The sequence below is a fragment of the Corapipo altera genome, unplaced genomic scaffold (genome assembly GCF_003945725.1).
Source record: "Corapipo altera isolate COAL_440 unplaced genomic scaffold, ASM394572v1 55, whole genome shotgun sequence".
In the NCBI taxonomy this organism is placed as follows: Eukaryota; Metazoa; Chordata; class Aves; order Passeriformes; family Pipridae; genus Corapipo; species Corapipo altera.
In genome coordinates, this window is record NW_020884882.1 from 16,438,531 (window position 1) to 16,465,315 (window position 26,785).

At 46.8% G+C, this 26,785-nt stretch overlaps 1 protein-coding gene across 13 annotated transcripts in view; it reads left to right on the top strand.

The window, feature by feature from the left end:
• ITPR1 (inositol 1,4,5-trisphosphate receptor type 1) overlaps positions 1-26,785 on the top strand; it is a 163,015-nt gene that overhangs the window by 51,630 nt on the left and 84,600 nt on the right. For 7 of the 13 annotated variants that reach the window (XM_027640858.1, XM_027640854.1, XM_027640855.1 and 4 more), the window contains 24 exons: positions 834-992; positions 1,808-1,906; positions 2,429-2,512; positions 2,589-2,735; positions 4,012-4,107; positions 5,147-5,191; positions 8,036-8,187; positions 9,105-9,204; positions 9,666-9,826; positions 10,572-10,713; positions 11,200-11,358; positions 11,943-12,115; positions 12,365-12,484; positions 13,765-13,959; positions 15,885-16,136; positions 17,998-18,139; positions 19,068-19,221; positions 20,088-20,275; positions 21,921-22,059; positions 23,493-23,547; positions 24,134-24,299; positions 24,399-24,569; positions 25,518-25,583; positions 26,253-26,390. In XM_027640858.1, coding sequence (XP_027496659.1) covers positions 834-992; positions 1,808-1,906; positions 2,429-2,512; positions 2,589-2,735; positions 4,012-4,107; positions 5,147-5,191; positions 8,036-8,187; positions 9,105-9,204; positions 9,666-9,826; positions 10,572-10,713; positions 11,200-11,358; positions 11,943-12,115; positions 12,365-12,484; positions 13,765-13,959; positions 15,885-16,136; positions 17,998-18,139; positions 19,068-19,221; positions 20,088-20,275; positions 21,921-22,059; positions 23,493-23,547; positions 24,134-24,299; positions 24,399-24,569; positions 25,518-25,583; positions 26,253-26,390 — 3,303 coding nt within the window. The remainder of the gene's footprint in view (positions 1-833; positions 993-1,807; positions 1,907-2,428; positions 2,513-2,588; positions 2,736-4,011; positions 4,108-5,146; positions 5,192-8,035; positions 8,188-9,104; positions 9,205-9,665; positions 9,827-10,571; positions 10,714-11,199; positions 11,359-11,942; positions 12,116-12,364; positions 12,485-13,764; positions 13,960-15,884; positions 16,137-17,997; positions 18,140-19,067; positions 19,222-20,087; positions 20,276-21,920; positions 22,060-23,492; positions 23,548-24,133; positions 24,300-24,398; positions 24,570-25,517; positions 25,584-26,252; positions 26,391-26,785) is intronic. The other 6 variants (XM_027640859.1, XM_027640861.1, XM_027640865.1 and 3 more) reach the window with 3 other exon arrangements.

Genomic DNA, 26,785 nt, shown 5'->3' on the forward strand with positions numbered 1-26,785 from the left:
GGGAATGTGATCCAGGTAGGCTGTGGGAACAGTCATCCAGTATGGGACTGGGATCCAGGTAGGCTGTGGGAACAGTGAGCCACTGTGGCAGTGGGGTCCCCATAGGCTGTGAGCATCTTTGCCAGCTGGGAGAGGATTTTGGTCAAAATTCCCTGCTCAGTGGATATTAAATTTCTGGAGTTCATGGCCAAGATCTGTGGTGTTGCCAGCTTTGACTGTGCCCTGCAGTGGGATCCTGGGAAGCAGGGCCTGGGTGTACAGCTATGATGAGGTCACTTTTTTGTTAGGGGCTAATTGTGTTTATTTTTGGTGTCACCACTGATTGCTTTCTTCAGAAATCCTTGGAGCCTTCCTGAGAGTTGGCCACGTGAAGGTGGCACGTGCACAACACCAAATACCTCTCACTGTCAGATGTTGACACCACAAATTGTAAACTGCCACGGAGAAGGAAAAGTCCATAGGAATAGTTACATTTTCTCTTAAATGAGACCAAGCAAAGCAAGATAGGAGCAGCTTTGGCTCTTACAAAGAAAGCCACTTAGTCCCCAGCACTTCACAGCTTTTGGTCCTGGGTTTTTCAAGCTGGCTGTTGTAAAGTGATGAGGATGCATCTGAGTGTTTGTTGTTTGCTGGGGAAGGGACGGTTGGATTCACTGAAGATGTTTTGTGCTGTAGGACTGTATCTGTGAGTGGAATTGTGCCTGAGCCCATCAATATTTGTGTATAATTTAGTTTTAACTCCTGCATAGAAATGTAGTTGTCTCGTGCACGCTCGGTTTCTTGAGGGGAGGAAGATGAGCATTCTTAGAACGGAACTCTGATTCTTATTCTAGCTGCTTCACTTAAAAAGTAACAAATACTTAACAGTAAATAAGAGGCTGCCAGCTCTGCTAGAGAAGAATGCAATGAGGGTGACCTTGGATGAAGCTGGAAATGAAGGTTCCTGGTTCTACATCCAGCCCTTCTACAAACTGCGGTCCATCGGAGACAGCGTAAGTGCTGGGAGCAGTGTCCTCACCTGCTCCTTGGGCACAGCTTGGCCAGGCTGGGCTTGGGAGTCCTGCCTTGCAATTAATGAAATGCACAGATCTCTCGGTGCGTGATGATGCAGGAACAACCTTTTTCCTATGCTGTCATGAGGGGGAGGAAAATCGCTATGGTAACTTGTATTTTGGAAACGTGGAATGATCTAACATTGGAGGGAATAAGGGACCTAATTAGGCTGGCCTTGCACAATTCCTGCCCAATTCAAAATGGTAGGAAATGTTGAGTTCCTTCAGGAGGCCTGGAAGAAATAATTAGCATCTTGATTTTCAGTGTTTTCAGTTTTAGAATCAAAACTCATCATCACTTCGGATATAAGGAATGAGGTAATAAGGAAGTCAAATGTTCCTGTTCATGGGAAATCTGGAAAAAACGGTGCTGATTAAATGCATTGCCATTTTAATCTCTTAATCTTGGGTTTTTTTCTTGCAAAATGTGAGTCACTGGGGTATATTATTTGCCTAAAAGCAGGAGGTAATAAGTGTCAGTGTGCTCTGGGGTTTAGGCCAGGTGTATATTTGGCACCTGATTGAGTCTGCTGCTTCTGCAATGCTCTGAGACCAGCATCACTGGGGTTTTTGCCTCAGTGGCTGATTATGGTGAGGTAAATTCTGAACCAAACAGAACCCTGGCAGAACACTCAGACTGGCATCTCTCCTAACTGCAGCAAGATGGTTTCCTCCCATCACTTCCATTAAAACAATGGAAGAAAAAGAGTTTTCTCAGTGTGCAAATTTCTGTCTGATGCTGCACTTCCCTCCAGGTGGTCATTGGAGACAAAGTGGTCCTGAATCCTGTCAATGCTGGGCAGCCTCTCCACGCCAGCAGCCATCAGCTCGTAGATAACCCGGGATGCAATGAGGTGAGGGGACGTGGGCACAGCTGGAGCAGCTGGACAGACCTCTCTGTGCTTCAGCTAAACTGTTTGTACATGTTTTATGAAATCCAGCAAGTTGTTTGGTAGCTGTGGCATTGCTTAGGAATGGTTATCTTGGTGATCAGTGACTTACCAGAGCTCACAGACTTTTGTCATATCTGTTGGACACTGGCAGAGGTTTGTCTCTTTTGCATGACTGGCTAAAAGTAAGGATTTCCTTCAAAATCAAAAGTTGTGGCACAGTGATGTGCCCCATACTGGTCACTGTGAAGAAAATTAACTCCACCCTCAGCCAAAACCAGCACAGCTGTGTAGCCCACGACTTGCAAGCAAGTCAGCTCTGAAGTTGCTTGTTCTGGAGTAGGTACAGAAAGGGCTTTGCTTCTCTAGAGTAACACAGCCAGGACTGCAGGATTCTGGTGAAAATTGTCTAGAAAGTAAAGACAGTGGCTCATATCTTGTGGAGGCACAAGACAGTGGGACTGATGGGTTCAGTTCTCCCTTTAGGTCAACTCAGTGAACTGCAACACCAGCTGGAAGATCGTGCTCTTCATGAAATGGAGCGACAACAAGGACGACATCCTCAAAGGGGTGAGACCCAGAGCCCTGCCTGCCTGTAACCCCCTCCCTGGGGCTGCTGCCCCTGCTGACCCTACTGCCTTGGCAGGGGGACGTGGTGAGGCTGTTCCACGCGGAGCAGGAGAAGTTCCTGACGTGTGATGAGCACAGGAAGAAGCAGCACGTGTTCCTCAGGACCACGGGCAGACAGTCAGCCACGTCTGCCACCAGCTCCAAGGCCCTGTGGGAAGTGGAGGTGAGGGCTGTAACCCAGGCTGGGGGTGGCTTTGTAGGAACAATTACTGCTTCTCTTTAAAAGCACTGCATCTGGAATTCTTTTTTTAGGTAGAAGTCTTCCCGGTGTTCTAAGTTTAAATTAAAATTCCTTTGCTGGCTGTGCTCTCTGTGCACAGTCACAATGGAGTTCTGCTCTCTGACGGTGCAGCACAGAGCTCTCAAGTTCAGGTGCTTGACAATTCAGAAAAGGGGGACAGAGAAACATCTATGAAGTCATTTTCTTACCAGTCACTGAAGTTTAACACCAGCTTATAATTTCCACTGTCCCGCTGAGTGTACTGAACGCTCTATTTTTGGTGTGGAATAATGTGATTATGCATATCCTCATTTGATAGGAGGCTGCAACCCTTTGCTGGTCTGTCTGAACTGGCTTTTTTTTTCTCTACTTGGCTTTTAAACAGAGTGACTAACACCTTGGCCAGCTCTGGCTTCTTAAAATATCCTCAATCTATTGGTATTATTAGAGTTGGTTTATGATTTTAAATGTGAGCTGCATGTAAGAATCAAAAAATTAATTGTAATGGTGGGTAGGTGGCGTTTATATTCTCCTTCCAGAAGTGTCTGCTTTGACATTCAACTTCTCCTGTATTTGAAATGAAAGCCTGACTCTAATGCACAGTACTTGGACATGGTGCAGCACATCAGTCTGTGGTGACTGTGCAGTGTGTGCAGTCACCTGGTGGCAAATGTGGGCACAGGTGAGGTAGCCCTGCTCTGCCAGGCACAGCTGGGCTGTGATGGGTCCTCCCTAAGGAAACAGATGTATCCACAGACAGCTGATATGAGGTAACAGATCATCAGGTGATGGAGGCTCTACCTGCCCCAGAGGTTAGGGAGTAAATAGAACTGTTCTTCTTCTGTTCAGCACCGTTGCATTGGAAATATTTCCAAGTGTCTCCCCTCACCCGCTTTGAGATGGTCAAAAATCAGTTAGACCGAAGGGGTAAAGGGTTTGTTACATTGCTTTAGGAAGTGTTTCAAGACCTGGCACCACATGTAGATGTAAAGCACCTCCTTGAATTCCTTCTCTGCCAGCCTGCACCGTAACCTTCCCGCTGTGATGGACAAACTGAACTCGTGGCAGCCGGCTCAGGCCGTGGGCTGCTCTGTGTGTCCAGGGGGGAACGGTGGGTCTGCCTGTCCTGGAGCTCTGTTTGCTCCCAGCTGCCCGTGCAGTGAGGTGGGTGCTGTTGGAGGGCTCTGTGCTGTGCCCTGACCGTGGTTTCTCCTGGCAGGTGGTGCAGCACGATCCCTGCCGCGGCGGCGCCGGATACTGGAACAGCCTCTTCAGGTTCAAGCACCTGGCGACCGGGCACTACCTGGCAGCAGAGGTACGGGGGCCGAGGGGCCCTGCCCTCCCTCACACAGCCTTTCCTGCCTCTGACACCTTCTGCAAACCTGTCATTTCCTGCCCTAAAAGCGGACACGGGGAGGGGAGCAGGACAGAGGTGTTGGGGTCGTTCGGGTCAATACCAAAGTAGATCCTAAAGGTTGAAAATGAGGTGAAAGACACTTCAAAGAATACCATGGTCTGGGGTAGTCTGGAGCTGATTTTACTTCCTGTACAAATTCTAGAGGCAGTAACTTCTCCTGCAGAGAATAGACACTAAATAGTATCCTGTCATGTGGGCAGTAGAATCAAGATGACTTTATTAACAGATGAATAAATGGTAAATGGCTGAGAGCCTTTGGGGGGAAAATGAATTCAACTGTTGATAATTTCTCTTGATTCACTGATTTTTGAGCAGAATTGCAGAACGGAGTATAAAATGAAAATACAGCCAGACTTCACACCAGTGTGAAAGAACTGCAGATAAAGAAAATATCCCATTTTATATTCATCTGATAAGCAGATTGGAAAACCAGCAGCATTTTGTCACGTGCACACTTGAAAATCCTTTTCGGTAGTGATCCAGTGTAGAACTTTTCCAGTAAATCTTGGGGTTTCTAATCAGCCAAACCAAAAACATGGTCTTGCATCATGCAAAAATATACCAGAGGAAATGGCTCACCTGATCCCTGGTTAGAATTGTGTTTGTTCTAAAAGATTTCTGCCCAGTCACTTAATTTCTAGTTGGAAATTCCACTTGGAATTTAAAAAAACCCCAAACATAAACTTGTTAACTCTCTACTCTTGCTCCTGTAGTGATTATCCCGAAGGACTAAATCTCTCTGCGTGTTTGCAGACCATTTGATTCTGAATTTTTGGGCCTGATGAGCCGTGCTGGGTTTGGGCAGTGTGCTCTGCATGCCTGGTGGAGCTGTGGCAGCGCAGGGATTTTTAGCAACACGAGTTTAACTGGTGCTGAGGTTGTTTCCCACTTCCACCTGTGCTGGAGTTTTGACGTGCCTGTGGTTCTGTTTCATCAGGTAAACCCTGACTATGAGGAAGATGACCTGGAGTGTCAATCCTCAGTAAGTATAGGCAAGAGTATGATCTTGCCCCTGGTTGAGGAGGGCTTGGCACAGGCCCAGGGTTTACCTGGGCAGTGCAGAGCTGGGCCAGGCTTGGTAGTGAAGAAACTAAAAACCTGAGGATGCTCTGATGGCTCTTAAGGCCTGTCCAGAGGAGTGGATGTTAACTGGATTAGGCTTTAGAGAAGAGCAATGCACTCGGAGCTGAATTTACACATTACCTGAACCTCCCCCCCCCGCCTCCCCCCTTTGTGGCATCTCTTTTTCTGTCTTCTGTTTCTTAAACCTTTGTTTCCTTGAAGCAGTGTCTTGAGTGGGTCTGAACAGCAAGTTGCTCCAGCTGACACCAGGTGGGAAGTGTCCCTGAGGGGATGTCCCACGGTGCTGTGCCTGTCACTTGTCTGACCTCCTTGTTTAAGAAACAAATTCCCTCTCATTGTACTTGTCACAGGAAAACAGGATAACAGGTCTAGAGAGCAGGAATGAGGGTGATTTGAGTGCCATTCCTCTGATTTTCCTGTGAAAGCAAGTCTGTGGTGTTGTCAGTAAATGTTGTTGTGTCAAAGATGGAGTGTGTGATGCTTTTTATTGACAGAAGCTTCTCTTTGGTGTCAAAGGGAACCAGCACTGAAAACAGAGAAAACTGGAACAGCACTTTCCATTATGGATTATGTTTATTTAGTTGGGCTTGATCGTAGGCTTATGCAGCTTTCTTGGTCACTTATCCTGTATTATGGAAGATTTGCTCCATTTGGAGATGACAAAGAGCTACTCCTCCCCTCTTTGAGATGAATGTGATGCTTTTAAATCCTGCAGGCTGAATTTTTCCTCCTAAAAGGATTTGTCATTAGAGCCTGGCCGCTAAAACGCTTCCCTTGCCCCCAGATATTGAGCTGTTATCCTGATTAGTGGCATTTGGCTGCTCAGCTGCAGTAAACATACTAAAAATATGAACAAAAACCCACCCATAGCTTTTGGTTGGGGGGGGTGGGAGTGGGATCCAGTATTGAGCTACTTTGTTGGCTCAACTTCTGGAAGTTAATCAGTGTTGATGTCTTTCAGGTAGACATCCATCCTCCTATGATGTGCAGTGATAACATTGATGCACTCAGAGCTCTCCTGGTTTTTCCCTGCTCTGTCTCTTTACCACTAGGTGGCAAAAATAGACCAGAAAGAACAGGATCAGGAGCACATAATTCAGTTCTGACATGAAATCACCACATTCTCTAGCATTCACTACTGACAGGAGGGTGTAGGCTGCTTTATCCAAGTTTATCCAAACTCCAGCTTGCTCCAAATGTGAGCTGTCTGCAGGATTTCTGTGCACAGCTCTGTGTTTTATTGTTTTCTCCTTATCCCTCAGGGAGCTGTACCAGAAGGGCTTTAAATGGGCACGGGTGAGGTGCCAGTTCTGCCTTTGAGCAGCAAAGGGGGCTGCTGTTGTCACAGCCTAGGGGTTGAAGTTTCACTGCTCCCTAAATTGCCCCATTTCCTACTTTCTGGTTCACTGTTCAGCTTTGCCACAGTTTCACTAAGTGACCAGTTTTGTCCTGGAGTACAAAGTGAAAGCAGAGCAGCTGTGCTTGTTCCATCCCCTTGCTGTGGGGATGAGGAGACAGCTGAAATTCAGAGAATTCGTTCCAAGTGAGTGAATTTCTCCCGGTGTGAAGCCTCCAGATGGACTCCTGGAGTTGCTTCTTCCCTCGAAGGCACACTCCCAAAGTGTATTTCTGTTCCATACAGATAGCTGCCTGTTCCCATGTGCAAAATCAGACTTGAAATGTTGCTGCTTTGCAGCCAAGTTCATTGACTGCAAATATGTGAACTTCAGAGTATCCTGAGGCACAAGCAACACTGGATACCTTTCCCATATGTTTAAGGATTGCAGTGCCTTCCACCAGGACTGTGAAAGACAGGAGATTGAGTGCTGAGTGCTTTGGGTGCCTCCCTCCACTGGTGCCACCAGCCCAGAGAAACTGATAAATCACCTTGAAAATTGCATCCAGGGTGGAGATGGTTGTATGTGCACAGCTGGCTCCTGTGTGCCAGACACTGATGGACTAGTGATGGCTGGGAGTGCCCTAGGGAAGGTTTTGGAGAAAGTTGTTGTTCCTTTTTCTCAGTTCGTCTTCATTTTTTCCTACCCTCGTGTCCTTTCATCTGAAAAGCCAGGGATTTGTCCAGTTGGTGTCAGTATCTTTATTTTGTTGAAGGGGGCTTGGTGATTTGCCAGCACCTTGGGAATAAAGATCCCTTTGGTGCCGTGGCCCTTGTAACATGTGCTTGAGAGCACCACAGGCCACAGTGTGAACAGCAAGACATCCAACCCCTTGATTAGCTCTTTGTTTCTCTTGCCTGGGATTGATAGATGCCAGTCCCATTTTTGCTGCTGAAGGTGGTTATTTCCCAGCAAGACTGCTGGTGCATTACGTGTGGGGGTTTTTATATTTGCAGCTCACCAATTACTTTGTTAGAGGGATAATTGCAATCTGCGTGAGGAGCTGGTGGTGTCAGGGGTGGGGATCTCAGCAGATGTGGGTCATCTGAAACCAGAGTCAGAGTTCCCAGTGTCTGTGGGGCGAGTGGCTGGGGGCTCTTGTCCCTTCTGGCACTGTGTGTGAGATACAATGTCCGTGGTGTGGGGTTTGCTGTGGTTGTGAGCCAGAAATGCTCCCCAGTTGCAGCGGGGGAAGCAGAGAGTGCTCGGCGGGAGCAGCCGCCTGTGTGCCCCGTGTCCTGCAGCTCTGCAGGTGATGCAGAGCCACGTCTGCAGTCCCAGGTGTTTGGGGCTGGGCAGTGGTTCTGGGGGCCGGGCCTGACCGGGGTGGGGGGTGTCGTTCCCAGCTGGACCCCGAGCAGGACGCGGCGCGGCGGGGCCCGCGCGCCCAGGAGAAGATGGCCTACTCCCTGGTGTCCGTGCCCGAGGGCAACGACATCTCCTCCATCTTCGAGCTGGACCCCACCACCCTGCGCGGGGGAGACAGCCTCGTCCCCAGGTACGGCCTCGGCTCGCTCTGCTCTGCAGCTCGGGGGATTCTGTCCAGTTACAGCTGCCTCGCGCTGTTCGCTTTTATCCTTCGGAATTAAGTCCTTCCTCAGGTCATTGTAAAAATACTTTAAAAAATGCCTGAAGCTTCACTTTAGTGCTTTGGAATTGAGTTATGAGTACTTTACAAATGAGTTATGATGAGAACATCGTGTTATAGATGGGAAAATTGAGATTAAGTGAGTTCCTAAGTGACTTCCTTGTCAGGGAATGACCTGGGACTAAAAGCCTTGGGTGTCCTGTCAAGCCATTCCTGTGACCTGTCTGTATTAAGCTAGTTAGGATGTAATATCAAGTATTTAGCACTTCATTCTCTCTTGTTTTCATGTTCTTTACTGTTCATATGGTACATCATCCTACTTGTAAGATGCTGAACCCTTCAAAGACACACGATCTGCATGATGTCCCTTTGCTGTCTGTTCCCACTGAGAAAGCACAGCAAATTTGTTCCATCTACTGTAGCAACTCTCTAAATCAGATACTCCAAAATAAAGATACCAGGGACTTCTGGGCTGAAAGCTGCAGAGGTAAGGGAGGAAGCTGGCAGCTCAGATACACCCTATCAGTGGAAATGTGAGGATGGGAAGAGGTTTAATTTGTTGCTGTGCAGCAGCTGAGTTACAGCACCACAATGTGGATGTGGTTCTGTTTTAAAGCAGAATCTGTTTCGCTACAGAAGACTTCCTGAGGTGAATTTATAGAATGAACTGAGGCGAGAAGAATGTTATTCCTGTTGTGGTGTGCAGCATGGATGGGGATGACACTTCTTTTCCACTTGTTCCTGCCAACATCTCGCAATCCGAACAATGTGAAGATTCCCTGGCTGGGGAGCTGACTCACACTCTGGAACTCTTGGCTTTCTTTCAGGAACTCCTATGTCAGGCTCAGGCACCTTTGCACCAACACCTGGGTTCACAGCACCAATATCCCTATTGATAAAGAAGAGGAGAAACCTGTGATGCTTAAAGTAAGTTCTGTTACTTTATGTAAGCACATCCCTTGATTCCTGTGTTTCCACGAAGGTGATGTTGGCGGGAGTTCCAGTCCCTGGGACTGCTGGCTCTGTCACACACCAAGCATGTAACAGTAATGACCAGTGCCATGCAAAACACTTGCTCTTAAAGGCTCAGTTTTGTGGCAGTTTACCAGTTATGGTGTTCAGTGTCCACTGCACAACAGTCATCGTCAGGAGGATGTTTTTACCACTGTTTACAACAACATTTTGCCATCTCACCTGCTGTTTCTCTGGGTTTAGGAGCAGCTTTGAGCTTGCACAGAGGGGTAGTGTTCTCAAAGTTTGGCTTCAGCAGTAGGCTCATCCTGTGTGAGCAGGGTGGGGCTTTCCTCCTGTTTTGTTATCACCGGGTGTGTGAACCACAGCTTTGTTCCTGCCCTGGGGTTTGATGATAAAACTTGTCTGGGTTTCAGATTGGTACCTCTCCAGTGAAGGAGGACAAAGAAGCTTTTGCTATAGTACCAGTGTCACCTGCAGAGGTTCGGGACTTGGATTTTGCAAATGATGCAAGTAAGGTTTTAGGTTCCATTGCTGGCAAGTTGGAAAAGGGAACAATAACCCAGAATGAAAGAAGGTAAGGAAAGCAGAATTGGGTTCACACAGTTTGCTTCCTTTACTCAGTAACTGTTCCTTTGAAAATTCTATCTGTGTATGCAATAGAAGAGGGATTTGGTTTCCTCCTTGATGAGATTTAAAAAAATTGGTGGTTTCATTATTGTTGTGTGGACAGTGGAGTTTCTCAGGCCTGGTCTGTCCAGCCCTCCCTGTCCTCTGTGAAGTGAGAGCATGAGAAATGTTGTGAGCTGGGGACTAATCCCCAGCATACCTTTGCAAATTGAGTGTGGGAATTCCTAATCCATCTTGTGAAGACTGAACATATGACTTGTTGCAAATCCCCTGACTGTGTCCATGAAAATGTGGCCACACAAAAAGAGCACAGAGGTGGCTGTGTCAAACCAGGGCCCGTGTGCTTCCACAGCCAAGGCCTTTTACTTGGCCTTGGCAGAGATTATCACCTGATTTATTGTTTCTGACAATTGAAAGAGCTGCCAAATAGAACTTGGCAAGAGTAGAGTTGCCCTGAAGTGATATTGTCTTACTGCTGCTCTTGTTTAGCTGTTGGACCCTGAGGCTGTAGCAATGGGGGAGCATTAGTTCCTAATTTTAAGTTCTGTACAAACCTCTGAGCTTCATCCAGTCTCTAATTGATGCTCATTTTTCACTTAGCATTTAGAAAGCTGTGTAAACTTACCCTGGCATTGTTCTTTTAACACAGAGAATTTGCAGTCTTGTGTTAACAGCTTCTGGCTTTTCTGTAGATCTGTTACCAAACTGCTGGAGGATTTGGTCTACTTTGTTACTGGTGGAACTAATTCTGGACAAGATGTCCTTGAAGTGGTGTTTTCTAAACCTAATAGAGAACGGCAAAAGCTGATGAGAGAACAGAATATTCTGAAGCAGGTGGGCTGTCTCTAAACTCTGCCTACAAGAAGGGTTTTTGGAAGAGGGAACTTGTTAACAGAGAACTTGGCCAGGTTGGAGGGGGCTTGGAGCAACCTGGGCTGGTGGAAGGTGTCCCTGCCCATGGCAGGGGGTGGAATGAGATGAGCTTTAGGACCCTTCCAACCCAAACCACTTTGTGGTTCTATGAAATTTTGGTCCCAATTTATTGGGACTAAAAGATCCTTTGAGTTGCCAGCTTTCAGCAGGCTCTGGGGAGTGGGATTGTAGGCCCACTGTTGCTAGAAGGAAAAATTAGAGTATATAGTGTTGAATGAAGGTGACCAACATCTTCTGTCCAGGCTGCTCCACGGCCCAGGAGTTTGGTGACTGCCGTGGATTTCTCATGTACCTTTAGATATTTAAAGACACCGCTTTTGCACTGTTTTTTACCCAGGTAAGGCAGTGCCTCATGGGGCTGTGTCTTTGTTTTTAATGACCATCCAGATTTTCAAGCTGCTGCAGGCGCCGTTCACGGACAGCGGCGATGGGCCGATGCTGCGGCTGGAGGAGCTGGGGGACCAGCGCCACGCGCCCTTCAGGCACATCTGCAGGCTCTGCTACAGGGTACTCAGGCACTCCCAGCAGGACTACAGGAAGAATCAGGTTGGAAACATGTCTGTCATGTTCAATGGCACCAGCATTGTTCATGTGCTCTGAAAAAAAAAAAAAAAAAAAAAGGCTGCATCCTGTTAGTTAAACCCTGCTCTGCTGTGCTTGGTTCTACAGTCAGCAAGAGGTTTTGGGATGGCTCAGTTTTATCCTATCTGGATTTTTTCATCTCTCCACGAGACTATAATGTAATTAGCACTGGTTCCAAGTGGGATTTAAGAAAAAACAGAATTTTTAGATTTCTAGTTGTCACATCCAGGTGAATTACAAGACTTTCTTTGCTCTTGCTTACTACAGGCTCCACTGAAAGTTGTCCTGTGAATCAAGGCTGCTCAGTTTTGTTGCCATGTATTAAAAACAAACTCAGATAAGGATAGTTGCCTTGCTGGTGTCTAGCCTGGGAGGGAGGGAGGTGTTAAATTTGTCTGTCATTTGCTTTCTTTCAAAAGAACAGTTTGGATCTAATCCATTCGCTCCCTGGGATGTTGGTATTGATGAACATCCTACTGTTTTCTCTTATTGTTTTAAATTCTGAGGGTTAGTTACAACCCCTTCCGCCTTCCCTCTGTGTTTTGAAGGAATACATTGCCAAGCAGTTTGGCTTCATGCAGAAGCAGATTGGCTACGACGTGTTGGCCGAGGACACCATCACAGCCCTGCTGCACAACAACCGCAAGCTCCTGGAGAAGCACATCACAGCTGCTGAGATTGACACCTTCGTGAGTCTCGTGAGGAAAAATAGGGAGCCCAGGTGAGAGCTGCACTTTTGAGTATGTAATTACCCTTTTCCTTCTGAGAAAAGTCTGTACCTGCCAGCTTGCTCAGAAGGAAGCACAGCTAGTTCCTTCTGTTTTGACACTCCATTCCTTCCCCCCTCGGGCAGCACTCCTGCTCTGCGCTGTTCAAATGGAGCTCTGACTGTTTTCTTCCTGAAATGGAGATTGCTTCAGTCTAGATCTCCCCAGTGATTGATACCCCTTTGGCTCATGTTTCCCACCAGGTTTTTGGATTACCTCTCTGATCTGTGCGTTTCCATGAACAAGTCTATTCCGGTGACACAGGAGCTGATTTGTAAAGCTGTGCTGAATCCAGCCAATGCAGACATTCTCATTGAAACCAAGTAAGTTAATGCCTGCAGAGCTGGTTTTCCTGGTGTGAAACAGAAGGAAGGTGCTTCAAAGCTGAGCACTCTGCTGGCACGTCTAGAGGAAGCAGGGAATTGTGTGTGGGGTCCTCTTCAAACACAGGGGAGCCGGGGACTGACGACAGCAAACGTCTGTCAGGGGTGTTCTGAGCCCTGCAGGCAGAAATCTTGGAGCTGTCCCACGGTTGATCCAAAGGAGACAGGCTTTGCAGGAAGGGGTGCAGGCTCCCGTGGGCCTGATCCTGCCCTGGGCTCCAGCCTGGCCTCCATCAGCTCGGGGGGAGCTCAGCTGGCAGTGGGGCAGACCCTGATCCATCCCTGCCACCCTTTCCTCCCTCTGAGGTTTGGAGCTGGTCTCCAGCTCTCAGCACTGCTGAGACCTCATAGCAGGCACCAGATCCTGCTTGTCTTTGATAAAGATGTCTTTATTCAATATATACATTAGGGAATAGATAACCATTATCAAAGTGCTGTGAAAGGGACACAGGTCTTTACCAGGTAGTATTTAAAACACAGATGGGGGAGAGTATCCTTGCACATCTGATTCTCTTCATGAAATCATAAAGGCTGTATTTATTTCCACCATGCACTCAGTGTTGCTACATCACTTACTCATACTTATCCTTGTATATTTAATTTGGGTTTTTTCAGATGTGCAGTTTTTTTCTTTGCTGAAGAACTAAAAGCCCCAAAAGGCCTTTTAATATCAGCAGGTGATTTATTTCTGGTTATTCCACCACATAAGCCAGAAAAAAGTTTTGATCCAATTGGCATCTACAGGATACAGAACTAATAGTTTTTTTAAAGATATTTTTCTTTGCCAGATCTTTTCCTGGACTATGGAATGATCTTTGAACCACATCTGCAAAGGTGTTTTTGAAAGTCAGTTACGTGTGCCTTTAACTTCCTTGTTTCTTTAGTTTCTTCAAATGAAAGGAGCTGAAATGTTCGTCTTTTCAAGACTGAATGGAATGTTTATAATCTAAATTCACTCTAACCTAAAACTCTTAATAATAAGCCCCAATGATTTTATGTAGTAAAGTGCTACTGCTGCAGGAGGAACTGCTTTTACTCTGCTTTTACTACTCTGCTTTTACTTGGCAGAGTTGAGGAATAAAATCTATGTTTTTGAATGCAGGTGAGATCATAAAATCTGTTCCTTGTAGCTCCCCAGTACATTTTAGGAGGTGTCTGAAGTGTTGCAAGGGGGTGCCTGGGTGCTGGCAGTGTGGGATGTGACCCCCCTCCTCCTGCAGGCTGGTCCTCTCCCGCTTCGAATTCGAAGAAGTGTCAAGTGGGGAAAATGCCCTGGATGTTGGAGAAGACGAGGAAGAAGTGTGGTTGTTCTGGAGAGACAGCAACAAGGAGATCCGCAGCAAGAGCATCCGAGAGCTGGCCCAGGATGCCAAGGAAGGGCAGAAGGAGGATCGGGACGTGCTCAGCTACTACAGGTTAACACCACACATGAGTTGGCTGGCAGAGTTCACCAGGGCTGTGTGGGGAGCCCTGTGTGTGGTCTGCAGGGTGTGCTGTGAGAGAAAGGGGCTGGTTTCACAGACAAAACAACCTCTCTAGAGAGGGAGGATGAAGTTGCTTTGAAGTGAGAGCTGAAAGCACAGAGTTATTCGTGGCAAGTCCAGTTATCAGCTTGAGCAAGTTTAAACTGATCTAAAAAAGAGTTCAGGCTTCAGGTGCTGAATTTGCCCAGCACTTTGTGCCCGTGTTCCTGCTTGGTTTCCTGGCAGTGGGAGTCAGGAGAGCACAGGTGTGGTGTCCACTGTGTTCAGGTGGGAGCTGGGGTGAACAACCACTCGTGGGAAGAACAGGGTTGGAGTGTGCACGTGGCTTTGCTTTTGGGTTTCAAGAGTCACTGCTGTTCTCTCTGCCTTCTGCATTTCTCTCCAAGCCTTTAGTGGTCCTGTGGTCCTAAGAAGGACAACTCTGAAGTTCTGGACGTGCCCCAGGGTTGGTGTGGTGGATGTGCAGAGCTGCTCTGTGCAGCCCAGGCCGTGCCTTGAGCAGGGTCTGACATGGAGTGATGTTTCCAGATGACTTGACAAGACACTGAGTTCTTGGCATAGTGTGAGATCAGGTTTCAGCCCAGACCAAATTCCTGTGTCTGGGTTAGAAACCCCTGGGAGTTGTTTGACTGACTCAATGGTGGCAATGCAGAAAGTACTAAATTATTTTTTTAAATAGCTATCTTATTTTGCATTACCTCTTCCATTGAAATGGTTCTTGCAGGAGAATTCCTAATACATGGTTTTATTTGGGCCTGTTGGAGCTCAAAAGGAGACCTCTGAGTTAAATTTTTTTTTAATCATGTAGGCTTTCAAAATACTTTTTTCCTTACACTTGTTTTTAAATAGAATTGGTAGTGTTGATTATTGGTGTATATATATATTGGTATAATAATTGGGTAGTGTTCATTATTTTTAGTCTACATTATGCCTCATAAATGTGCTAAAAGAAGGGTTTAGAATATGATTTAATCAAATTCCATGGGGAGTGCTGAGAGTGAAAGGAGTCTCCTTCCAATTAAACATTCCTTTCTTGACCAGCAGCCTGTATGAGCACTCAGGAGTGTTGGGCATCACATTATGGCCAGAGGTTAATTGTCAGCCTGTTGGATGTGCGTAACTCAAATGCCACTTGCTTGTGATCAGTTCATGGACTGAAAAGATTAGGAATTAAGTTCAGGTTTTCCTTACCAATTCTCTCACTGAAGGCAGCAGAGCTCAGTAGTTGTATAATCAGACATCTGATTTTTAATGAATCTTTACCATCTGTGTTGTGTTCTCAGTGACCAGCTGTGACTTCAGCATCTCTAAGAAGTGTTTGGCCTTATACAGTGTTTAAACTGAGTTACCTAAAGTGTTATTTGGATTCTGTTGTACCTTTCCTAGAAAGCATTGCTTATTATTTACTGTGAGGGTGGGAGGACCTGGAACAGGGTTCCCAGAGAAACTGTGACTGCCCCTGGATCCCTGAAAGTGTCCAAGGCCAGGTTGGAACAATCTAGGCTAGTGGAAGATGTCCCTGCCCATAGCAGGGGGTTGGGACTGGATGAGCTTGAGGGTCCCTTCCATTCTGTGGTTCAGTGATTCTGCGATGCTTCATCAGGGAAAAACGATGCCTCCTTTGATTCTGTTCCTCCACTGTTACCATTTGATAAGCACTTTATCCTTTCCATAGTAAGCATTATTTGTATTACTGGAAAATATAATAGTATTTCTGTTAATCCATGAGTGTATCAGTACCACACCCCTCTCCTGTACTTTACAACATACCGGAAATTAAAGTGTGAACTTCAAACTTACTGAAATTCGAGTATTTTTTCAAGTTTGTTTTTTTCCCCCCTTTTTTCCCCCTGAAGATACCAGCTGAACCTCTTTGCTAGAATGTGCCTTGACCGCCAGTACTTGGCCATCAACGAGATCTCGGGGCAGCTGGACGTGGACCTGATCCTGCGCTGCATGTCCGACGAGAACCTGCCCTACGACCTGCGCGCCTCCTTCTGCCGCCTCATGCTGCACATGCACGTGGACAGGGACCCCCAGGAGCAGGTGACCCCCGTCAAGTACGCCCGGCTCTGGTCCGAGATCCCCTCGGAGATCGCCATCGATGAGTAAGTCCGTGCTGGGACAGGGTGGGAGAGCAAACGGTGCCGCCGGCGGGTTTGGGAGCGGGACCGGAGCGACCCGAAATCGGGCGTTGTTGTGTATTTGTTTATGTATTGTTGTTATAGATTGTTTGTACTGGCGTTGTTTAGAAGTGAAGTAAATCAAAAACAGCCACAACGTGTTCCTGGGAGGTCAGTAACCTCCCTGTGGGGGGGGGGGTTGGCTCTGAGGGGGTGTGGGGGTTTGTCTCCAGAACACCCAGTAGTCACAGTGACAAGCTCCATGGAGTGGGACCCTATATTTCCAATGAGACCCAAACCAAGGTTCCTATGAATTAATTGGACACTTCACAAAATCTGGCCTTCCAAGCTATTCAAACCATCGCTGAGGCAGCCGAACCCACACCTTCATATACACAAGTACAACAAAAACTGACAGAACCATTCATACACATTGCAGAAAGGCTAAAGACAGCTATTGCAAAACAAGTCAAACACCCAGAAGCTCAGGATGCATTATTTTTAAGACTGGCTATAGAGCAGGTCTGATTTTGGGTGGTGTGACCTGGCCCTGGGGTGGGAAGGCAGGGGAGGAGGATTTCAGCTTTCCTCCTGCCTTGTCTGATTAGAGAACAGTCATAGAATTGTTAAGGTTTGAAGACCTTTAAGATCAAGTCCAGCTGTCAACACAGCACTAACACCCTGTTCTCCACTAAACCACATCCCTGAGTGCCACACCCACACGTTTTCTGAACATTTCCAGGGATGGGGGTTCCACCACTGCCCTGGGCAGCCCCTTCCAGAGCTTGACATCGCTTTCCATGAAGACATTTTTCCTAATATCCAATCTAAACTTCCCCAGGATAAGTGAAGTTCGTGTCCTCAGAGTGTGGTCTCCTCAGGGCAGACTGTCCTCGTGGGAGCTCACACCATCAGCAGCAAAAACAAGGGAAAGTGCTGGAGACAGTCACTTGCCTCAACCTCCAGTGGAAAATCCTCTTGTTAAAGTGGTCAAAAATCTACCCAAAACCACAGCTTGCCCAGGACGTGGTTTCTTGACCACTTATTTTAACTCTTTATAATTAATGATTTAATATTGATAGCACTCAGCTGTTCAGAGCTTTTTTCAGTTGGAGAAAACAAACACCTGAAATTAGTGTTACATACCAGGAATTTAAGTCCTTTGTGTTAATGCTGGTGTTCAGTAGTTTCTTCTTCCCTCCTTTCTAACCTGGTTTTCTGTGCTGACAGAGACACAGTAGACAATACTCAATTTTAAATGCCAAAACACAAAACCAAATGATTTTGGCTCTGGCAGAGGCTCAGCAGTGATAAGTGATCAGACAGGGAAACATGAGTTAGGGGAAGGTGGGGATTGTCTTGATCAAAGTCCCTCTGCACATACTGAGAAAAAAACCCCCTAGAATTTGTGTTAAATATTAATATCTGCTTTGCATACAGATGGGTTTTATTTGGAGGAAAAACACCATCCCCATTCAGCATCTCTTGGCCACCCCTTCTCCTCAGTGCTGCACATCACTTATCATTGTTTCCACTCTAATAATAAAGGTTACTTTTTTAGTTTATTGGGACAAAATTCTCTTCTTTTTTTTTTCTTTTTGTTTTCCTCAGACATTTAAAAATAGTACAAAATGAGCATATGGGATAAAGCAGCAAAAGCCAGGAAATTATGGTGTCAGTGTCCTGACTCCCTCGTTTGGATAAATTATTTACCAGCCTTTAACTTCTCTTAGCTTTTGACAAGCCAATAAAAAATTGTATCTGTTGAAAGAAGCCCTGTGTATTTGCATGCTAAGCTTTGTGTTTTGTTTTCTTTTTTGTTTTGTTCTTTTTTTTCCCTCTTCAGCTATGATAGCAGTGGAACTTCCAAAGATGAAATTAAGGAGAGATTTGCACAAACAATGGAATTTGTAGAGGAATATTTAAGAGATGTGGTGTGTCAGAGGTTCCCTTTCTCTGATAAAGAGAAAAATAAGCTCACTTTTGAGGTAGTTACCCAGTTCTGATTTATCCTTTTCTGTTTTGTGGTGGAATGTTGGTACTTTTTTTGACATCAGATAGTTTGGCAAGCACAGATTGAGTGCTGAGCCTCTGCAGGCTCCTCCTTTCCACTGGAAAGGAGGCTCCTCCTTTCTCCTCATGCAAGTTTGTGAGTTTGCAGTGGTAGTTCTTGAAATGCAATCAATGAATGTGAGTTTATGTCTTAGATTTGCAGCAGCCTTGTTTACTTTCTGTGCTCTCAGTGTTATGGCAAAGTCAAGCCTTACTGGAATAAGTAGTCTCAAAAACTAAACACTGTGTCTGCACACAGAGAGCCTTGAGAGCTCATAGTGATGCTCCCCAAGAGCATCCTGTGACTTACTGACCTATTAAATAGTCTGTGCAGAGAAGATGTAGCAAATTCATGCAATAGCATTCCCAAAATAACCATTAATATAAGGAAACGTGGTATTCTTAAAAATAACATATTTGAGGGAACATACTTCACATAACGGGGCTACGTTAAATATTTGCCCCATGTGTGATATTTTTGTGTGGATCTCGAAGCAATGCATGGGGAGGACTTGTGAGGAAACTTTACAATATCTTTTTTGTAAGATAATGATAAAAATCATCAGTACATTCCCTCTAGTCTTGCTCCATCTTACCTGCTCTGTAATGAGACAAACGCAGTCTGATTTTGTAGCTGTAGAATATCAATTGCAGATACAGAGATTATTCCAGGCACTGCAGTTTTGTAGGCAAGTAGAAAAATTTCTGATGTAATGTAGAACTAGACAGTCTTGTGGAATTCCCAGATATTGTGATAAAATATGACTCAGCCAGGTTCTTGATCTTGTCACTGTGTTAAGAACAACTTGATTGTGAAAGCAAAATGTTTAGTATTAATCAGGCTTTTTATTGTTATTTTGGTAGGTTGTTAACTTAGCCAGAAATCTGATATATTTTGGTTTCTACAACTTCTGTGACCTCCTCAGACTAACCAAAATCCTCCTTGCTATATTAGACTGTGTGCACATCACTACCATCTTCCCTATTACCAAGATGGCAAAAGGCGAGGAAAGCAAAGGTGAGGCTGGAAAATGATGGGCAGAAAGTTCTTGGGTGGTTCAGGTTTGTCTCAAAATGTCAGTGTGGGTTGGAATCGTGGAGTCATAGAATATCCTGAGCTGAGAGGTATCCACAAGGATCATCCAGTCCAACCCCAGCCCTGCACAGACACCCCAACAATCCCACCCTGTCCCTCAGAGCGTTGTCCAAACCCTCCTGGAGCTCTGGCAGCCTTGGGGCTGTGCCCACTGCCCTGGGGAGCCTGGTCAGTGCCCAACCAGCCTCTGGGGATCCTGAGATCCAACCTGACCCTGCCCTGACACAGCTCCAGCCCTTCCCTGGGTCCTGTCCCTGCTCACCCAGAGCTGAGATCGGAGCTGCCCCTCAGGAGGAGCCGCAGACCCTGCTGGGCTCTGACCTCAGTCTCATCTCCAGCTGGACACACCAAGTGCCCTCAGCTGCTCCTTGTGTGGCCCCTCAGACCCTTCCCCACCCCTGTGTCCCTCCTTTGGACACTCTCCAACAGCTTCAGATGTTTCCTTTATTGTGATACCCAAAATTGCCCCCAGGACTGGAGGAGAGGCAGCCCCAGGGCAGAGCAGAGTGGGACAATCCCCTCCTTGGACCAGATGGTGATGCTGTGCTTGGAAATCTCCTCCTTTCTGTCCATGGCTTGGCTGTAAAGCTGAGTAATGCCTGTAATGGAAGAGGGAAAGGGCAGGGGGTTTCTCCAAGTACTGCAGAGCTTCTCTTGGCTTCCCTTTGTCCCAAGGATTTGGATGTGTAATGTTGAGACAGTTTCTCTCCATGGGATGTGGAGGGTCCTTGCCCTGTTAATGCAACCCTGTTACACCATCATAACTTTACCTGTTTGCCTCTCTGAAGGGAGCAATGTGATGAGGTCAATCCATGGAGTGGGAGAACTGATGACCCAGGTGGTGCTCAGAGGTGGAGGGTTCCTGCCCATGACTCCGCTCGCTGCTGCTCCCGAGGGGAACGTCAAGCAGAGCGAGCCGGAGAAGGAGGACATCCTGGTCATGGACACCAAGCTGAAGATCATTGAAATACTTCAGGTACCAGCAACACACATTAATGCAGCATCCTGTGCTCTCTGTAAGCATTAACAGGGTCCTGCTGCCTTTTATTTCTGCCTGGTATGTGCCTCTTGCACTGGTAAAGCGTTACAGAAGGTGACCTCTTCAGGCATGTGGCTCTCAACTTGCCTGTGACAATATTATGCCTTTACTGAAACAATTTATTAGAAAAGAGCTTGCAATAGACATCTGCATATTTAGCAGTGATTTGTAAGTACCTGACTTGACATTTTCTACCCCACTGTCTGACCAGTTTCTTGGAGTCTACGGGGCCATCTCAAGTGCCCCAAGGAAGGGGAGGATACTGGAGACTCCTCTTGGCACAGCCCTCAGCCTGCCATGTTTTTTCAGCATGCACGTTAACCAGCCTTGCTGTCTCTTCCATCTCTGTCTGGCTTTTCTCACGTGCTCACTCCTGAGTCTTTGGGGCACACACAGTTTTTTCCCTTTTCCACGGCACTGCCTTGATCAAGAGGTTACTGCAGAATTCCTGCCCTGAAATCCAGATTCCCCCTCTGAATGTGGGAGTCCTTTTTCTGCTCAGTAAACTTCATCAGTGAGTTCGTGGAGGTCAGAATGATGCTGCAAGAGCCTCATGGGCAGGAGTATGTGAGGCAGCAGGAGATCCCTGGTGTTCCTTCCCCGTGCCCCGTGGGAGGCTGCACACGGAGCGCGGGGTGAGGTCCTGCCCTTCCCTCAGCAGCAGATGCAGCACACAGGGAGGTTTCAATCCTTCCTTTCACCAGTGCTAATTTTAGTTAAAGCCACAGCTTCTCTTGTGGCCCAGCATGTGCAGAGGGATGGTTCAGTGTGCCAGTATCCCCCCAGTTACCAGGCTCTATTCAAACTGGCATTAAGCCTCCTTTTCCCCGAAAGCTGTGAGAACTGTGAGTGTTCTTGGCATTGGATCTCCTTCCTCAAGAGGAAGATCATGGAGAAGGTGGTCTCTGCTAGGGTGGAGGTTACTCTGGCACCAACTAGTCCTGAATTGGTGTAACTGCTTTATGGCAGCAACCTGGCTCCTGGTAGCTTGTGTCCTGCTCCTGTGCCCCAGCACCCCGGGAGAACAGCAGCACATGTCTGTGGGATTCCTGCTGGCTCAGAATGGAGAAGGAAATGCTGGTTTCCTTCCCTGGGGATGGGGTGTGGATGCCAGCATCAGGCAGTAATGAGGGAGCAAAGCTCTGCCAAAGCACCTTACTCATGTTTTATTATGTGTGTGTATCGTGGAAGGCACTGAGAAAATGACTGAATCCTGGGGATTTGTAAGACATTTGCATACCTCTTGGAATCATAGAAACCCAGGATGGTTTGGTTTGAAAGGGACCTTAAAGATCATCCAGACCATTCTACTCCTCTGCCATGGACAGGGACACCTTCCACCAGCCCAGGTTGCTCCAAACCCTGTCCAACCTGGCCTTGGACACTTCCAGGGATGGGGCAGCCACAGCTTCTCTGGGCAACCTGTGCCAGGGCCTCCCCACCCTGGGTAACTTTTCCAAGTGAAATCCACATCTCTGCTCAGTTGATGCTGCATGTTGGTGGTACTGCATTGTGTGTAAATTGTACGTGTGCTGGGAATAGGCACATTATTTCAACATTTTTCCTACTTCTGTATCCCCAGTTTATTTTGAATGTGCGACTGGACTACAGGATCTCCTGCCTGCTTTGCATATTTAAACATGAGTTTGATGAAAGCAATGCCCAGATGTCCGAGTCACCCACTGGAAGCAGCAGTCAAGAAATGCCAGCTAATGTTCCAGGTTGGTTATTTTGCAAGGAATGAGGTTGTGTGGGTTAGGGGAGACTGCAGTCTTAGAGGGACTGATGGGTAATTGTTTCAGGTTCTTGCTTTGGCACACAAATGGTCCCACTGGAGTAGAGTGCCCTGCTCACAGTGGAATAAAGGAGTAGGATCATTTCCATATTTTCAGCGTTTTCCAGCTAAATACTCTCACCTACTTGCTTCCATGTATTAAGTGTGACCAAGAGCCTGAGTTACATCCTTTAAAGAAATCCTGAAATACACACTGTCATGTGTGACCTGTCACTGACCTCAGAGCTTTTCTATTCATGTTCTGGGTGAAGGAAAATGGTCCCCGTAGTAACGTGGTTTTCTCCATCCCTTCCCCTTTTCCTCATGCCTGTACCCACCCAAATTTTTCTTTTCCAAAGGTATTGTAGGAAGCCAAGACCTCTGGAGGTGTCTGGGCCTCAGTGCTACTGTGGAGGAGCTTGTCATGTCCAGTGTTCTTCTGAACTGGAAGCAGGATGGTGGACTGGGTCCCTGGGGGTTGTCTGTTGGGATATCACTTTACAGGGCAAAAAGTGCCCTGTAGTAGGACCTGTGCCATGTAGGAATAACTAAAATTTAAATGTGCAGCTTAGGAGTCATCAAACAGCTTTTATTCCCCAATTTGGGGGCTGTATCTGCAGATGCAGAGGAAAAAGATAAGAAAAATGTGGTTTAGATGTGAAGTGTTCAAAGTGTGACTGTCTTTCGATCTCACTTCAAAGGGGATGTGTTGACTCTTTTCCTGGGCTGCCTGAGCCTTTGGAATGGGGCTGGGGGCACACCCACAGCTCTTTCTGCCAGCTAAACTTTGGGAGAAATGGGGTACACGTTTTTGGCAAGGATATAAAGTCCCTGTGCTCCCTTCTGTTCCCCTTGGCCAATTTTTGTGAAATAATGAGGCTCCAAGTATGTTTTGCCAGTTTTATGTTGTTGTTGTTGTTGTTTTATTTATTTTATTTCAGAATATTGGTCATTGCCCATGTGATGAGGTACTTTACACTGAGAAAGGCAAAGACCTTTTTATTGCTGTCATGGCTGAATTTATTACTTTAGAACTTCTCAAGGGTGAAGTTTGGCTTTTATTGTGAATGGCCCCTTGGAATGACATCAGGTCCCATTCAGCATCCTGGAATAATGCTGGTGCAATCTAAAAACAGGCAAGAGAGGAATAAGCCTGGATGTTGCTGAAATGATTGCACAGTTTAATTTGTGAGCAGGGAGCAGGTTAATTTATTGTCTTATGTTATCTGAGCAGCTGCTTCAGTGATCTCGGTGTTCCTTTCAGCTTGTTATGACCCCCTTGCTCACTCTCCTGTCACCACTTGCCATTTGAAATGTTTTTAGGCTGAAAAAACCTCTTTGATGTTACTCTGACATCACATGTTTGTCTCGTGTTCTCAGGAGCCCTGGACTTCGAACATATTGAGGAACAAGCTGAGGGAATCTTTGGAGGAAGGAAAGTATCTCTTCACAGGTGCTCATCGAGGGGCAGCTCTGAGTCCCCAGGCTGCAGGGCTCCCAGGGAGTGGGAATTCCAGTGCAGAGGGAGGTGGTGGCTGGGGAGAGCTTGGAAACAGCTGCCACAGTTACTCAGGCTCCGTTTTCTTAAAATGACTTTGATGCAGCTCAAAGTAGGGTCCAGTTGGATTAAAAAACACAGATAAGGGATACAGGGGTCCTTCAGCCAGAAGAATCATCATGGGAGGACTCCACTTACGTGGGTAAAAGCCAGCGTGGAGTTAAGGGCATCTTAAGCTCAGTGCTGCAGTAAAATCTTACTTAGGTGGAAGAGTTTGTGCAGGCAAGGATTGGCAAAACTGTAAAGTGGGTAATGCAAGCTGAGTGGACCCTGAGCAGTGAGATTCTGGAATAGCCTCCCTCTTAACAGCACACCAAAACCCCTGTCTTAAGATAGCATTTGATTTGATAAATTTCCTCCTTATTAAATGTAAGAAAAGAGGTTTTCCTCCTGCTAAGTGGATTAAGAACCTGCTGGCACACTCAGTCGAATGTGCCAGTTAACTCCTTCACTCTGTTTTCAGTGAGGAGAACACACCTCTGGATTTGGATGATCACGGTGGCAGAACATTTCTCCGAGTTCTGTTGCACTTAACCATGCATGATTACCCTCCCCTGGTGTCTGGAGCACTGCAGCTCCTCTTCAGGCACTTCAGCCAGAGGCAAGAAGTCCTTCAAGCTTTCAAGCAGGTATGTGTGAGTTCCAAGAGCTATTCCTCATCTGAATGTGTGTATTGCAGCTAAAAAACAACCCCTTTTTGTGCAACTAATGGATTGCATTCATGTAAGGTTCAACTGCTTGTTACCAGCCAAGATGTTGACAACTACAAGCAGATTAAACAAGACTTGGACCAGCTGAGGTCAATAGTGGAGAAGTCGGAGCTGTGGGTGTACAAAGGCCAAGGTCCTGACGAGGCCATGGACAGTGTGCCAGGTGAAAACGAGCACAAGAAGAAAGAGGTAATTAGGCTGTGTTTGTGCAGATTCCCTTTGGGTATTTTGAGGGGGTGGCTGTGTTCAGAGCTGTGGCAGAAGCCCATCTTCCCAGCACGCTGAGCAACCTCGTGAGGCTGTCGGTGTACTTTTAGGTTAAGGCAAGAGCAAAGGGAGAACTTGAGCTGGTTGATGCCAAGTGGAGACTGCTCAGGATTAGCAGCCACTGAAGTGTCACCCTTAGGGTCTTAACAGAGCTGATTTGGGTTGGCTCTGGCTCCCCAGTTCTGTCCTTCCAGCACTGACCGATCACATGGGATTTGTCCAGTCAAAAGCACCTCAAGTAAGGTAAGGGCAGAGCTGTGAACTGCTCAGGTGATGCCTTTTCAGTCATGCCACTGATAAATGACAGAACAGAGCTGTGCTTTATCTGTGCCTGATAATCCAGGACTTTCCTGACGCGCACATCTGACTTGGAACTCATTAAACACATTTTGCCTCCATATAATTTGCAGTCAAATAGACAAGACTGGGTGAGGGAACCCAAGAAACAGTCCCTCGGTTATGAACATTTATTGTTGGAAGTAAAGACAAGTAATTTACTTGTTGCTTTTCTTGTGCAGGTTCTGAGAGGCATTTCTTAGTCTGTGTGCAGTGACAGTTTAATAATAGTTGAGAGGAAGAGAAAGTAAGGGGTTTTTTTGGGGGGGAGACTTGATTAGAGACAGAATGTGACAAGCAAAGGAAAGGACAGGAAGTTGCTGTCTCTGAAATCATCCCACCCTCACCTTATTTTGTGTTATAGAGGTCAGTGTGACTTGACAAGATAATTGTATGTATTTTTGTGAGACTGTCAGAGCTGGAGGATGACAGTCCTTCCCAGGAGGAGAGCGGGCGCTGTCCTAGAACGGTAATTTTAGCCTTCGTGAAGGCAGTAGTATAAGCTACTAATAAATTGTCTGATTTTATCCTCAGGAAGGTCACAGCAAGTCCCAAAAGCCTGAAAGTACTAGCAGCTACAACTACCGGGTAGTAAAAGAGGTAAAACTTTGCTTCTTGATAGTTCCCTGGCAGTGTAAATGAGTAACAGAGCTCTGGAGAGCTGCAGGCAGAGGGAGGCACCCAGGACAGTCTGAGTCACTGTGCCATTGTGGAAACTATTTGCTGAGTAATAACATATCCCAGCTTGAATGGGAAGCCAGGATATAATAAGCACAACGTGTGTACTCTTTCCTTGAGGATGGATTAGTGAGAAACGCGAGGTTTTGCTGCTGTTTCAATGGTAACACAATATTTTTATTGTTAAAGACTACAAAGGCAGGAGGCAGGGGGAGAAGCCATTTAGTTTGCCTTGGTCCTGAGTACCTGGCACTCGAACCCACCGTGCTGTTGGAATTAATTTAGGAAACACCAGACCGAGAGCGTGTGTTGGTGCTGGTGTGGTGTGAGCTGCAGGCCTGTGTGTGGAGCCTGTGGTGGGTTCTGCAGGAGCATAGGATCACAGAGCATCCAGAGCTGGAAGGGACCCACAAGGATCATCCAAGTCCACCAGCCTTAGTCAGATGCCATGGATGGAGCCTGGGCCATGAGGAGCTGCCTGGAGCCGCTCTGCTCCGCGCAGAGGAGTTTTTCCCCGTTGCTGCTCTCTGGGACCTGGCATTCTGTGAAGGAACAGCCAGGCTCTGGGCTCTAAAGCCAGTCTCTCTGCAGATCCTGCTGCGGCTCAGCAAGCTCTGTGTGCAGGAAGGGGCCTCGGTGAGGAAGAGCCGGAAGCAGCAGCAGCGACTCCTGCGGAACATGGGAGCCCACGCCGTGGTGCTGGAGCTGCTGCAGATCCCCTATGAGAAGGTGGGGCTCCTCTGTGCTGTCTCCTTGCTTTGAGTCCTGTTGGCAGGCTTTTAATGCCTCCTCTGAATCTTGGATGTGTTGGAATGTAGTGGATCCACAGGGGCTGGTTTATATGGTCTCATAGTCTGTAAAATATCCATACTTTGGAGAGCTTGGACAAGCTCTGTTTGTTTGAAGTCTTTAACATACAGTTATGCACTATTTCCTGAAGAAGTGTTTGTCTGCCATAGCTCAGAGTAAGACCAAGGCTCAACTGGGAGCTTTTCATGGGAGCCATGTGCTGCCTTGGAGTTGAGCTGTGGAAACAAGACCCAGTTGTTGCTACAAGGCAGTTGCATACCCACCATCCTGGGAACACCAGAGTGCCTGGTCCCCATGGGATGTGTCAGGTCTGT